Source organism: Acipenser ruthenus, chromosome 19 (assembly GCF_902713425.1).
Source record: "Acipenser ruthenus chromosome 19, fAciRut3.2 maternal haplotype, whole genome shotgun sequence".
Taxonomy (NCBI): Eukaryota; Metazoa; Chordata; class Actinopteri; order Acipenseriformes; family Acipenseridae; genus Acipenser; species Acipenser ruthenus.
Window position 1 is genome coordinate 17,421,044 of NC_081207.1, and position 16,435 is coordinate 17,437,478.

The 16,435-nt window shown below is 38.4% G+C and overlaps 1 protein-coding gene across 1 annotated transcript; it reads right to left on the minus strand.

Annotated features, from left to right (window-relative positions):
* Positions 1–1,899: 1,899 nt before the first annotated feature.
* Positions 1,900–16,435, minus strand: LOC117424285 (malonyl-CoA decarboxylase, mitochondrial-like). Its single transcript, XM_034040496.3, has 5 exons — positions 15,804–16,435; positions 11,964–12,076; positions 10,351–10,507; positions 8,393–8,545; positions 1,900–4,630 (listed from the first exon to the last, which is right to left on the minus strand). The coding sequence occupies exons 1-5, from the start codon at positions 16,386–16,388 to the stop codon at positions 4,097–4,099; spliced, it is 1,542 nt and encodes a 513-aa protein (XP_033896387.2). The 5' UTR covers positions 16,389–16,435; the 3' UTR covers positions 1,900–4,096.

Here is a 16,435-nt window from a genome sequence, read left to right on the forward strand (position 1 = left end):
AAGACCAAAGAGCATTCTACAGACGTTAGAGATAAAGTAATACAAATGCATAGATTAGGGAAAGGGTACAAAATAATATCCAAGTGTTTGGATATCCCAGTGAGCACAGTTGGATCAATAATCAGGAAGTGGAAGCTGCATCACACCACCCAGGCACTGCCAAGAAAAGGCCGTCCCTCAAAACTCAGCGCTCAGACAAGAAGGAGACTTGTGAGAGAAGCCACAGAGAGGCCAACAATCACTTTGAAGGAGCTACAGAGTTCAGTGGCTGGGAGTGGAGTAATGGTGCACCAGTCAACCATATCAAGAGCTCTGCATAACACTGGCCTGTATGGGAGGGTGGCAAGAAAGAAGCCGTTACTCAAAAAGTACCATCTGAAAGCAGTTTGCCAGAAAGCATGAGAGTGACCCAGCTGCGATGTGGGAAAAGGTTTTGTGGTCAGATGAGACCAAGATAGAGCTTTTTGGCCAAAACTCAAAGCGCTATGTGTGGCGCAAACCTAACACTGCCCATGCCTCATGCTGTGGGGATGCTTCTCATCAGCAGGGACTGGGCATCTTGTTAAAATTGAAGGAAGAATGGATGGAGCAAAATACAGGGAAATACTGCAAGATAACCTGCTTCAGTCCACTAAAAAAACTGAAACTTGGGAGGATATTCACCTTTCAGCAGGACAATGATCCCAATCACAAGGCCAAAGCAACATTGGAGTGGCTCAAGAACAAAAAGGTGAATGTCCTACAGTGGCCCAGTCAAAGTACTGATCTCAATCCCATTGAGAATCTGTGGCACTATTTGAAAATTGCGGTCCACAAGCGTTGTCCAACCAACCTGAACAACCTGGAGCAAATCTCCCAAAAAGAATGGGCCAAAATCACTCCGACACTGTGTGCAAAGCTGGTACATATTTACCCCAAAAGACTTAAAGCTGTTATTGCAGCGAAAGGTGGCTCTACCAAATATTAATGTGTGGGGGTTGAATACTTATGCAAGCAAGATATTTCAGTTTTTTATTTTTCTTAAAAATATTTCCCAACATAAAACCAATGTCACCTTACAATAATTGATTTTGAGTTTCAGTGTTTTAAAATATCTAACAGAATGAAATTTCAATGTACCATTTGTAATTTAGTAATATGAGAGAATTGGTCAGGGGTCTGAATACTTTTGCAAGGCACTGTGTATGTGTGTGTATATATATATATATATATATATATATATATATATATATATATATATATATATATATATATATATATATATATATATATTTACCATTACAGTTATTACATAAATTGAAAATGCTGCCAGGCCACTTTATTAGGACCGGTCTACCTCATTGGATTTGACCTTGTCCTGGTTTGGTGTATGTTCTCCTGCCATACCCTGGGTCTCTTGATTACTCTGGAAAGCTGAAATAAAATTTACATAAACATGGTTGTGTATCAAATCCACCCAATGATGCTGCACTTGCACTCTGATAGCCATGGCTACTTTCAAGACGATAATCTATCGTACCAGAATTGTGTATGCAATCGCTGTCAAGATCTTCTGCCTTCCACTCTGTATCAATTGTGTGAATTATTAACGTCTGGATAGATCCCTCAAGTTACGTCCCAACTCCTTATGGAGTATTTGCCACGCTGTGTTAAGGCTGCAATCAGGGCAAATGCTGGCCCAACCTGATATTAAGTGCAGGTCTTGTAAAATGTTAACAGTAGAATAAAAACACCATTTGTATCAAAGGCAAACACTCTATCCTAACCTATAACAGAGCTTTACATTTTTAAAAAGGCATGTATCCCAACAGCTAATATTGGTAATATAAACAAACGGGAGTGTCATCAATCTTCCAAAACAGAATAAAGAAAACAGACACACCAAGAAATTAAGGAACATGCAGCTTTAATGTGAGTTGACACACATTACAGTATGTGAACAATAGTTCAGAAGTCACACTTCGTAACTGTAATACATCCTCCCAATTAGCTTTATTAAACAATCACTCTAATGGATGAATTCAAATGGCATTTATTTCAATGGGTAATACCATGTTTCCCCAGTTAAAAGCAAGAACGGAAATTACCTAATTCCTTCGAATTTAAGACGCCCTCGAAATTAAGACACAGCCCAAATTTACCACCTCAATTTGAGGAAAAAATAAAACATCAAATAAAATATGCATTTACAAAGATACAACCTCAATTACGCTGTTGTAGCGTACAAAACTAACATGAAACAGTGTTGTTGTAGATTAACCATGGAGCTTGTTTATTGTGCTGCGCACTGTATAATATGTCTCTGTCGTACACATACCACCACTCACTACGGCATCACACATCCTGGCAACAGCAAGCACGACACAACACTCCACAAAATCAGGCAACAAGTAACCCAGCAACCACAACAGCATTGAACATTGCGAAAAATTGGGGGGTCTGATCAGCATTTCCGATTTGTCCAAGCTGGTACTGTTTGTTAGAAATGCTGAAATTGTAAACGTTTCTCTTGGAATTCCTGAGGAAGCTTGGTTTGTTTTTTTTCCCAGCAGTGTCACGTTGCTGCTTGTGTATTCGGGCAGACGCCTTTGTTGTCTTTTCTCAGCAGTCAGTCAGGTTGCTGTTTGTGTACTCGGGTAGTCGTGTCTTTTGTTGCCTATTTTAATACATGCATCACTATACAGTACTCAAATTTAGACGCAGGCTATTTTTGAATAGCAAAAAATGCTTCAAAAAGTGAGTCTTAAATTCGAAGGAATACGGTAGTGCAAAGGCAGCTCATGTATCACAAAGATAAGCCCTGGAGGACAAAATATATTATTATAAATGCAAATAAACAGCATAATCATTAGGAAATCAAAAGTGCTTCTTTGACTACTTTTTTTGGAAATGCCAGTTGTATACAAGCTCCTACTGCAAAGAGCTTTAAATACAGTATGTTGCACTGATAAGACCACATTTCAGGGTGATTCAAAGGCAACAAAAACCTTTGTTACTGTTATTGGTACCAGGCAGTCATTGATAACAGGGAGTCTCCTAGATTCAACTGCCTGTCACTCACTTGTGATTCTTTCAGTCTGCTCCAGTTCAGCACCTTTTCCATTCCAACCATGTCATTACTGAATTGAAACTAGTCTTGTTCCAACCAGGCTGTGGCAGGGTACCCCGCCCCTGTGCGAATTTTTGTGTTTTATGTTTTACATTGTGTGTATGTATTGGTGCACAGAGTGTGGGTTACGTAGCACAGGTGATTTAAAATGTATACTTGTATTTAGGCACAGGGATTGCACAATCACTTCATGTGCAGATTAAAGTGGGTATGTGTATGGGGTCAAGGGAATGCATAATTAGTCCATGTGCAGACTGTGCCAAGATTCAAGTGAAAGATTAATTAGCAATCGAGTCTCGGTACAGCTGCATAAAACAGTGAGTGTTTCACACACACGGGGTTGGGTGTACAGCGAGGAGGTACGGGAGAGAGGGCAGAGAAAACCACATGAAAGATAACAATTGCTACTCGTGCTGAAATATCTTAGCACAATGTTTAGTGTTCGCTGTGTTTTGTTTGTCTGTCTATTTTGGACATCATGCCTTTTGTTTTGAGTGTTTTGTTTTGTGTTTAAACATTATATTTAATAAATCTGCGCTGCCAGTGCGTTTACTCACAGTACTGCGTCTCTGCACTTGAGTATTTTTTCTCTGTCTTTACCTGTCTGAACTTGTTTGTTAAATTGTAATTGCCCAGGACTTCCCAATTCCATTCAAATCATGTGACAAATTTTCAGCTTGGTTGGTCCCATCTACTCCCTCTCTATATGTGTAAAGTAGGTTGGGCCAACAGAAAGGTCACATTGTCACATGATTTGAATTGATTGGCAAAGTCTGATCAATTCCAGGCAGTTAGGATTCTCAAGACCAGCTCAAACCAAGCTCCAACAAATTACTAAATATGGAAGAATTAAGAACCACTCAGTGTAAATGCAGACATCATACAAAGACATCATAAAAAAAAAGAAACATTTGAAGTTACTGGAACCAAGTCCTGAATTGGAATGGACTGAAAGACCCACAGGGGTGTACCAGTAACCCAAGTTACTTAAAGCTTGCTGGCTTTTTGAAACTGCAAAACCAAATTCCGAATCTGATCTGAAGCTTCGATTTCCTTTGTCCTCAGGTACCTGCCGCTGTTGGGGCTTGTGTCCTGCAGGAAGTATCGGTAGTTTACCATCATCCCGCAGGAGGCTGACAGGCCCCGGGGGCTGGTGTCGGCCTGCCAATTCAGCCTCCACATGGTGGCTCCGTTCTGCAGGTGGAAGTTGGCCACGGGGTTGAGAGCGTATCCGCGGTGCTTCTCCCCGTACAGGTACCAGGCGCACAGCCGCATGAGTGCCGGCTCCAAGGCCTTTACAAGACGCTCCGAACTCACCCACTCGTTGGTGCTTAGGAGCTTCTGCATGGTCTCGTACGCTCGCCCCCCAGTTATCTCCTCGATGTCCATGAACTCCATGTCTGACAGGATCCGATTGCTGGGGCCTTCCTTCCTCTGCTCATTCAGGAGGCCGAGAAGCCAGTTCGTGAAGCCAGGGATGGGAGACAGGCTGGAGAACTGGTTCAAGTGAGGAAATTCCCCCTAGAGTTAACAGGACAACATGTATTAAATATGGCATTTTAAAGGAATGCTGATGGGAATAAGGAATGTACTATGCTTTCTATGACCTTGAAGTGCACAGGAAATGTGCTGCCTGTAAAGCAATACCTCCTGATATCCAGGGAAGGGAGTGATGGATATGGAATGCCCTGTGCCGCGATCAGAGTGAAATTTGAGGGCAGGTTCGGTGCAGAGATAAAACGATATAACATCGGCATACTGTTGACTCAGGGGATGAATATCACAGTCCACTAAACACCACCGCCTAGTTAGTTTTTTTTTTGTTCAAAATTTAAAACCACAGCAGTCTGCAGACACACACCTTTAAAGGCTGTATTTTTTAAAATGATTACAAGCCTGATTCATAGTTTATTTTTTAATTTTTTTTAACATTAAATCTGTTTTCTCCCTTGTCGAAATGGTCACAAACTTTGCATATTGATCATTTTGAAGAGAAGTTGGGTGGGCGTGTGGTGGTTTATGGTTGAACTATGATTGCTATGTTTGGAATTCACAACAGTAACATTTCTATGACATTTGTTTTCTTAAATTGCTAGTTGGGACTGAAAGAAACAATAAGAAGGTAATTACGATAAAAGATATGCACACATGCTTAACCAAAACTAAAACTGCAAGGATTGCTATGTACATGCCCAGATGGTAAATCACAGAAACAAAAGGGTTTTTACAGCATAAAACTCTCTCAATTAGCTAAATAAGTAACCAACGTGTGTCTAATGCATAAATATTGTATTTTTTATGTATGGTATCAGATATCCAAATCAATGTACTGTATTGTCTGTATATGTGTCATTTTCTGCATGGTTGTGCATGAAGACACTGAAGGGGATGCCAACCTCAAAATTCTATTAGTAAGCCTAACTATTCACCAGTCTAAACTCAGACCAGAACATTGTGAATTAAGTGAATACATGGATGTCAATCTCTTAACCATCCAATGCAGAGAGCAGACTGTTATAATGTGGAACCGATGAGGCAAATGTGGAATGTCACTGAGTGCAAGTCACAGCTGATGGAATTTGAGATTTGCCATATAGGAACATTTGGTAGGCTCCATTTACAATTATCCATGCTGTGAATGCACAATTTAAATGCTTTGTACAGGTTTTAAATACTGTTATTTATAGAAAAATAACAATTTGAGTTATGAAGGTGGACTTCTGTCTCCGTGCTTGTACTTTTTAAGGCAAGCTTGTCATTGTTTTTCACAGAACTTTTTTTTTTCTACAGGGTTTTGAAACGTAAAGGGCATTCGCTGATTCCCCCTGCCCGTAACAAAGAGAAATACATGCAACCTTCAAGCGAGTGGGAATACAATACACAAAACAGGTGCATTGACTATACTCTATACGTGTATTACATTCTGTATTACATGCTTTACAGCACAGCATTATACGATATGGAGAATAACTATTTTAAATGCATGCCATTCACTTTGGCTACTGGCTATTTAATCTCTAGCCCAGAGCTGTCCATCCTTTTTGACTGAAACAAATCGATGGCCAGAGAGATCTTTAAAGAGCCATTGAGAAACTTCAGTATTTTTGTGCTCATTAAAAAGGTATCATGCTTAAATGCTTACACAGCACCATTTGTTTTTTCATTTTGAATTGCTTCTACCAAAAACTATTGAATGTCTATCCTTCACATAAAAACCATGAGAGCCCTGTTGTGGCGCTTGATGAGCCACTGTTAGACAGCCTTGCCCTAGAGTAATATCTGCTAATTGCACAATGTACTGTATTCTTAACAATGTGCTTCTTGTTGAATGTATCAGTTGCTTCCACATACAACAACTCAACAGGGTGTTGCTCAGCAAACTGTTACTTAACTCAGAGGTGAGTCCTTAGAAATACAAGGATATCAAGATGGTGACCTGTCAATAGGGGAAGCAGCTTATTGGTTCATGAAAGCAAAGAAGGCATTAAAGGGGTAGGGACTTCAATCTCTAGGGGAACTGACAAAGGAAGTGCAACATAATCCATAAGCAAGGTTTGCAAACAGAGATTTATTTAATCTAGTGCATTCCCAGATATTTGGTTTTCAAATGAAAATACATACAACATGTGTTTCTTTCAAAACTGCACATTTCAGACCTTCATAGCCAATGGAAGTGCACAACTGATAATATTTATGAGTTAGCTACAACTAATTTATGGATATTGTGAAATATTTCACTAAAATAATTGTCTGGTTATGTAAATGTAAATTTAATAGTTTTGCTACTAGCCTATATTATTTTAGCATTCTGTCTACCATAAATTAACCCAACTGTGCCAATGTCTTAAACATACCATTGTATGGTATGTATCCTTCAGACTCTTAAAATCCAGGCACCATGAAGTCCTTCTGCGGTTATGATAAAAAAGACATGTCAAGAGAGGGTTAATCTTCCATGAAGTCCTTTGTTTATGTAAAGAAAAAAAAGTAATTTAAATCTATCAAGCAGAATGCCACATGCCTTCCATCCAATTCACTCCTCATTTAATAAAAGGTAGCTCCCAGACAGTGAATATTTTCGCATTCCCGATTATTGAATGTGACAGCTGAAACTTCATTATTTTCATTCCCTTTGGCGTTCACAGGATGAAATGCCAGTGTCAGTTATGTTATCTGAAGTCAGCCATTGTTCTGAGAGGCAGGTGTTACAGTAGGTTGAAAGGAAAGGTTGGAGAGGAAAGTGGAATTTTGTGCACTTCCTTTAACAAGTCAAAATTACAATATAATCTTAACATCCTATATCCATAGCAAGACTGGTTCAAATAAAACATGTTATCCATTTGGATTTCTAAAAATGTCTAAAAGGTTGAATGTCTATGATTTCCATTATGTACGACTGCAGTATTAATGTTGGGTCAGAGAAGAGGCAGTATCAATGTTCTTATTTGGTAAATGTGCCAGTATCACTGCCCCAATGTTGCAATCCACTTAGAGTGATAAGTGGTAGTACATTGCTTGTCTTTACCCACTAGTCTCCCCATGGACTTGTCCAGTAGGGGTCGCAGAAGCGGAATGAGGTGGCCTATCACTGAATGACCTTCTCCCTAACCTACAAGGCAGCAATGCACTACGAGGTGAGACATCTCTGTAGTTGACTTTGAACCAGTAGCTTAAGATGTCATTTATGAAGTTTTACATCCCCTTTACTATTTTATGGTGTTTGCAATCATTCTGGTTCTGGGTTGCTCCAATTACTAATTTATTATCATGAATTATCTAAATGTGCCTTAACATGATTTTGAGTTAGTCTGGAGTACTGGCACTGAACAGCTTTTCTCAATCCATTCAAATCATGTGGGAATGTGTGACCTTTCAACTCTTCTGGCCTCAGTTTTACATTGTAACATGATTTGACAAGCTTTGAGCGTCTCTGGAGAATCCTGGCACCTAGGATTCTCCAAACTCTAAGCAACTTGAAAGTCAGGTAAGGTCTGATTTAGAGAAAAATGATAACCCGTCAGAATGATTGCAAAGACCATACAATAGTAGGGGATACAATTCTATGTGAAATGACTTTCTCTTTAAGCAATTATGTGCATGGTTCAAGCAACAAAAGCAACACTACCTAAACATGGATTTAACAAACTTGGTGTAAATACCTCCAAACTAGTTGCTTGAAAAGTTGACAGTACAAGTTCTCAGAAAGGTGATGTACTACCATTGGTCACTGTCATGGGATGCATATAGCACACCCTCTGATCACAGAAGCTAAAGCCCACCCACCTGGAGTTCCCGCACGACCCTCTTGATGAGGTAATTCCCCAGCTCCACCCCTTGCAGACCTGGCTGGGTTGAAGAGATGGAGTAGAAGACTGCAGCATTGACCCTGTTGATGTCTTCCACAGAATCCAGAGAAGAGAATTCTCGAACTATGGTCTAAGAACGAATAATAATAATGTGAATGCAACTTGAATGTTGCTTCTTTTGGTTTATATTTAAATTACAAAATATACAGTAGAGGATAAATATATTTGTTTGCATTCTTTATAGGAGTTCACTGATTTATGCATTCTTTAATATTGGCAATTTTCTGGGCTTGGTCCTAATGGAAATGTTTTGCAGCAGCAGCAGCCCACACATAATTTCGAGTCCGCTACTCGGGTGTAATTGGGAGCGGATCCTGCTGAAAAACAATTCAGCACTGCAAAGTTATTGTTTTTTTTAAATGACTGAATTGGAGAATAAATCAATGACAAATGTGTTTTAAAAAAAAAAAGACAAATACATTTAGTAGCATTCTAGAAAGAAACATAAGTATACTGTACACAGGTTCATAACTAGAATGCACATGGACAAGGTGACTATAATGTTGGAAAAAATCAGTTCTTAAAAAATAAAGAACTGCACAATATGCGTTATAAATTAACTTTGACATGATATTAAGTGTGGCTGGTTAAAAGGCAGCAATTAAGTTTTTCTAATCAGTTTTACTTCAAACTGGGATAAAGTGGCCCTTTGTAGACAACCTCTCTTAGACAGTGTTTGGTGCAAGCTTTCAAACTATAAGTCATGTTCCATTGAAAACAACAGAGGTTCGGAGCACCTCTTAATTCGCTAAGAGTAACCTCGCAAAAAACATTCTAGATCAATGATAATTTGCGTTTAAAAATATTATAAAACATTTATTAAGTATTTAGATTTTGTTTGGTTTAGAAGGCATGACTTCTAATATGTTTATATGTGTGGTTGGATGACCTCTTATTGTTAGAAGAGTGTCTTCCCACACATTCCGCTTGTGACACAACCTGCGAGGTGCAGCCAAGCACTGTAGGTTTGATCACACAATGGACGCAAGGATTAACATATAAAAGTGTGTCAGTGTGTGGCAGGGTGCCCTGCCCCTGTGATTATTTTATGTTTATATGTATGTATGTGGTGCACGGAGTGTGGATTATGTATCATACATACATACATACATATAAACATAAAATACGCACAGGGGCAGGGCACCCCGCCACACAGTGGTATTCATCTCCTGCCACAGCAATAAATACATAATAGTAGCCATCTGTAGCATGAAAAGCAGGGATAGAACTAAGACTCCTACTGCATTAGCAGTTTCACCCATTCCAGGATTTAATATGTACTTGATTAGCCCCAATGTACAGGTAACAAACTCATATTACAATCATAGTAAAAACAGAAATGAATCAAACTGCTTAGCAATGGGAGACATATTTCCATCTCTGAAAAGGTAACTCACCACGACCTACAGTATATGTCAAAATGTAATCTTGACAAACATACATAGAGATGCCTCCAGTTATAAATTATAAGCCAGTACAATACGTGGCTGCTGCTGCTTCTTCTGAATGATTTATCTTTCAAATACTCCCAGATTCTGATACTGATAACTAAACGTCCTTTTCAAGTTTCATCATAACTGGGTAAGTGGTTTCCTACATATTAAAATGTCAGTCTGACACACAGACAGAGAGACAGAAAGATTCCATATAACCCCAGATTGTGATACACTTTATAAATTGTGCTAAAGAAGGTCCTTACAGAGTTTAAATTGCAATATGGACAAGCAGTTCTCAAGATATATGCTCCTAATTTGCATCACAGTGGGGGAGAACAATAATGAATAAAACCCTTCTTGTCTGCATTGTTGTGACTAACATGGCTAAACTAGACTGTGGCTGATACTACACAGCTTTGTAGGTTGTGCAGGTACTCACCTGAATGTTATCAGAGATCTCTTCTTTCAGGGCGACATGTAGAACCACCAAGGGCTCCCCTGGCATTGCCCCGTGAGTGAACACATAGCAGCGCCTGTAAGGGCCCACTCTGTGCTTAATATCTGTCCAGTTTCTAACCGGGTGAACAGCTTCGTACCTGGGGAAGGAAAATGGCTCTTTTTTTACATTCTGAGGATTATCCAGAACTTCAAAATGCTCTGTCATCCATACAATCAGTAATGAAACACTAAAAGAAACTTTAACAATGAAATGACAACCAGTTGGACTAAATGTGTAATTGAATTTAAGTTTAGATTTTAAGAAACTCATGATCATTTCCTCTCCAGAATACAAAGATAGAGTAAGCCATTAATATGTTACACAGGTATAGCCTGTCTGTGTACGTGTGGATAAAATAATTGATTCTAGCAGTTTGTCTAAACCATGCTATCTTCAGCGACTTACCATCTTGCGTAGTTGCAGATCAAAAACATTTTACTGACTGACTAAAGGCAAAAAGTTTCTGGTAAAATGTTTCTCAATGTTAGGCTTAAAACTATTTTATTAATGTGTAATATACTATTATGTGTATTCCGAATAATTCCCATGCCATGCTAAGTATTCCAAGAAAATAAAAAACTCTTTTTTCAGAAGCATTTATTTTTTCAGGAATAGTTAGTAAGCATGTTAAATAATGAAGAAGAAACAAGAGAATTGTCAAAAAAAATATTTAGTGATGAAGGCATTAGCAAGTGAAGAACCAAAACCTTCAGTCGGGCAGTCACGTGTCTAATACAAATAAGTATTTTAAGGATAATTACACCTACAGCTATAGAATTAACTAATTTTTCTTCATAAAGTCGAATGAAACATGCTGAATAATGTTATGTTAACAGACTGAATTATATACTGTTTTCCATATACTTAATGAAAAAATGACAAAAATTGAAAAATGTGACATTTTGAAATCTAACATGAAATACTGTACTACTACTTCTGATAGACTTTTGCAATATCATTTTGTTGATTAAATGTTAAATAAAAGATCTAAAGTGTGTTCACACACACACACACACACACACACACACACACACACACACACACTATATATATATATATATATATATATATATATATATATATATATATATATATATATATATATATATATATATTAACATCAAAAGTTACAGTGCATTTCTTTTTTTAAGTTTTAAGTAATCCCTGAAGTTCAACTAAGGTGGGATTCTGCAGTTCGAATCTACACAAAGTTTATTTATTATTTATCACTCCTTTCACCCTGATCTGGAGGCTCCCCTGTGCCTCACCTTTTTCAAGGCTGCCGAGGAACTCCTTGGGGAAACACTGGCAGCTGGTGCCAGACTGAAGACTTCACGAATCACAGCACTGTAACCCTGACAGCACCTTCATGTGTGTCACTAGTCATTCCCCACAGAATCTTACTCACGAAAAAGGTCATTTGCATGGCTGGTGTTGTGTGGGAAAATTTATTTCATTAGAGAGACTGAGTGCATTGAAAAGACCTTGGAAACAGAGGCCCCCAATAGTGAAGCAGACATTGTCAAAAAGAAATACAAAATTATGAAGCTTACTGGCTAATTTTCTGAAGGAGCTCGCAAGGTGATTTCCAAGTGACCCGCTCTAGGCTCAACAGCCCCACGGAAAACCACTCTGACAGCATGCTCTTCAAGGTGCCATTCAGATCCTGGGGAGAGAACAGAGCCCACAGTGGGGTCACTGCAGGGTGGAAATTAGACTCCCATTGCTTTAGCCATTCCAGGGATGAGTCTTAAAGGGCAACTTGGCATGGGCCTGAAATGTTACAGTTTTTTTTAACCAATGTTTCTTTTTGTAGCTTAGATTAACTTAGTATAATTTTCTGTTTCAATCGTCCTCGTGCCTTTTTAAAAAGCAACCCTGGGGCCCTCAATAGGGCTCTCAGAATTGTGCCAGTCATCACATCCTGGTGACTTTTTACTCAGTTTATAGCACACCTGGGGACTCAATAGAACTCTCAGAATCATGTCTAAACTACATCAGTACGTCAGGTACACCAGGCTGTAACTACTAACCCCCTGCAACTCCACCCCTAGTGCATGTAAGAAATAACAAACCAGATGACCCTTAGAGGAAATGTGGTATGTCTTACATCAACTAGGGGTACAGTGTGGGGAGTGGGGGCAGCCTAATGGTTACAAGCTGATGTACCTGGTACAGTTAGACATGATTCTGAGTGTTCTACTGACACCTCAGGGGTGCTTTACACTACTGAGGTTTAAGATGCAAGGACTGAAACTGAACATGAAGCAAGTAAATCTCAGCAATAACAACAACAGGATAACTAACAGTTCATACCTCTACGAAGTTGTCATTAAATTCAAATTCTACCACATTATCAACTTCAAACATAGCTAACAAAAATCTCCACTGTAGAAATCTTTGGGGTGGGGTAATAATTAATGGCTGGATCCGAAATTGCAGTGTGATCTTGCCCTTTAAATCTTTTAATACAGAGGACAAGCTGTAGTGTATAGTAAACATCAGGAGACTGACAGCCTACCAGACTCAACGCCTACCTATAGGAAAAGCCCAGTACACCAAGACAATGATGAATTATCTACTGGGGAAAATAAAATCTGGGAACTGACAGCCTTTAAGACATATGACTATAGCTGAAATACTCATATGTGTAGTTAATATAATATATCAGAAACACCTAACATAACACTATTAATAAAACCACTAAGTATAGGAAAGAAATCACTTACTTAATGTGCTGTTTAAACTGAACTGAATGGGGAAAAGGAACATTCCTCAGTGATTCTATAAAATCACACAACCTTTTACTGTCTAAAATTGTACAGTAGTGTGCACATTTATTACAACACCTCAAGATGTGTTAATTATATCCTTTACTGTATGCACATACCTGCATTAAAAATTCGATTTTCGGTCAGTAATTAGTGATTCTGAAACAACAGACTCATGCTTTGACTAGACATCTTAAACAACTTTTAAAAAGTCTCATGCATTTTACCATTTGTGCCTATGTGTTCCGTTTCTCTTACTATTTAAAATGAACTGCATGTGTGGCCTATTAAAGTCAGCAATTAAAATTAGACAGTCACTAATTTGCCTATTTTGACAATTTTCCAAGATTTTCATTTACAATGGTTTGATTTCATATTCACAAATAAAAACTACAGAACCAATGGGGTGTTCTAATACATTCCCACATATTATCTTTCTAGGTTTAGCTTGGGTTTGCATCCCATGCTATGCTTGACCGGTACTTCTGTACATCTAGTTTTTGTTATATAGAATTCAGTGATGCCTAACAAGCTTATCTCCCTATAGCTTTCTTCTGGGACAAACTGGACAGTCAACAAAATGCGCATAAAAAAGGGCACAATAGAGATCTACAAAATTGACTAAATATGATTACTGTTTTCTTTTCCATTCTATTGCATAACCACTTACAATTAAAACTTGTTTTCAAACTGATTTGTTTATTCTGTCACTGCCTTTTGGGCTGCATTGTGTCTAGACTGGTCATTTTATGCATGTGCCATGAATGCTATCAACAGCCCATATTCCTGGATAGACCTGCAGGTGCACAGTAGTTGCTGTAACTGATTATTTCATAACAAACTGAAGCTTTTTTAAATATGATTTGTATTATTCTGATTGACTCCCATTCTGTTTCCAGTTTAATAAAAGATGCAGCAGTCAAACCTACAAACAGAGTTGTATCTTGACATAGCACAAACTACTAGCTAGTAGTTTGAAGATGACTGAGTTGGGTTATATTATGCTCCATGACTAAGTGCTGGTTCATACAGGTTTTTAAATGTTTAATTTACATGGTGAACAGCTGCCCTGATTTTACACCGCTCTTTAACAAACTCTTATCATACACTCCTAGACACCTATAGATGTTTCAGATTGCATTTGACTAGAATCCAGTAAACTCATGATTTAATACATACTGTATATTTCAACCTTTCAGTTACAGTGAGATAGTCAAGTGATTTTGAGGACCTTCTGTATGTGTGTGCACTAGTAATTTATATGCTAAAGAATAATAATATTGCACCTCCATATTACAGAAACAAAATCTCTCAGGGGAAAGTAGTGTTTTCAATCTATTCCAGGTGCCATTTTGCACGTGTTATCTTTGCATGATATCATCTATAAATGTCACATCCATCTCTAAATACTAGCAGTGTTTGTTCGAATTGTTGCCCTGGCACTACTTAAAAGAGATGACAAAGGCTTTAAAATGTTCTTGCCACTTATTAGCATGGGCAACATCTGAGATCCTTGATTGTGCCTCTTGACTGAACAAAACCTGCTCATTGACCATAGAATTCAATAGACAATCTACAGCCCACAATCCAGTATTTCTTTTTAGATAAAAAAAATATAATGCTGCTGTAAACCACAGACTTTTACTGATCTTAAAGCAAAAAGAAATAGCTCTGAAGGGAGGCTAGGGAAATAATCCAATTTTTAAAATCTTTGCTTGATGAAGTGAAATATTTCAACCCTTCTCCTGAACCTTTGTAGGCAAATTACATTAAATGAAAAGGAATGTATAGATTTGGTTTACCACGGCTGTGAAAGGCTGAAGCCGTCTGTCACAGAAGCTAAGATAAAAACAGGTGATTGAAGAATTAGAGCAAGATATGGAGGTACTACAGGGTATTCAAGGTGAAATTCTAATGGAATAAGAAAACAAACAGGAGTGGGTGGTGAAGAAGGATTGTAGCTTTGCATTCTATTCCTCTCAGACGATCTGGGTTCAAATCCACCACAAGGAAATGAGTTTGGTGGTCTCAACCTACAGTAACTTGACTGTTGTCCACATTACAGTGTTTGCACTCGTTCTAAGTAGTTTAAGGTTATGTTGCCCCAATTTCCAGTTGTTACATTTTTAGATCGTCTACAGAATGCACAGGGTGTTCTCCTATCTTGAGGCCACACACCCTATGAATATTATTTATTAAGTTATGATCTCGTTGGAAATATTAGCAGTAACCACATAACGTCGACCTCGCAATCAGAATGGCAATGACAAAGATTTCATGTAAAAAACAAAACAAAAAAACTGTTGATGAATACTATTAGGAATTTCTGGAAGGCAGTATTTGTAGTTCTTCTAAAAAGTTTTGATTTACTGTTATAGTGCAGGGGGCTAGTAGTACTACAACATTGTTCGTTTACTTTTCTCTTTGGCAAACTTGAATCCAGATTGTTCACAAGCATTTTATAAGATTTAAAAGCCGATTAATTGCACTGGTTTGTTACATTACAGATCAACAACAACAGTCACATTGAAATACCGAGTTGTGTTTTGTTTTATACGCCACAAGTTTAGGTTAACGCAGTGTTGTGTAGCCACCGTATTAACGTAAGAACACTTGAATTACCCTGATGTGCGGGCTGTCATTGGTTTTCGAGGCAAGGAATTCTATAACATCTGCTTTCAGGTCCACGAGAAATTTCACCCCGCCTTCCACCCTGCTAATGTGATTCAGCAGCACTTTATATCTGGGAGTCAAGCAGTACCGTAACCTGTCCTCCGCTTGCAACACAGTCGATATATCCCTCTTCTGGGAGTCCATTACATTCGCAGCTAATTCTGCCACGCACTTATGGTCGACCCCAAAATCTGAAGAAAGTTTGGCCAGAAATGCAGGCCTCTGAGATTTGTCCAGACTTCTGTAAAATTGTATAAACTCCAAACTACTGGACTCGGGGGGTGGCGGCGACTTCTCTCTTGTTTCATATGAGGGTAAAGAATCCAAAGTCCTTGTTAATATTTCGTCCATGTTTTTTACAGAGCTTGTGCTGTAACGAAAGAGACGCCTGTTTCTGAAGTATACATGCTGATAGTTTGGAGCTTGTTGCAAGCAGTCCCAGCATCTGAAGTTATTTATACTCGTAATTGATATCCGTTTCCACCAATTCCTTGCATTACAACACGCTGTCCTAACAACATGTAACAGTAGCATCGCCCTAAGAGTTTTTCAATTTTTACACAGTAACCCGGTGCTGTATT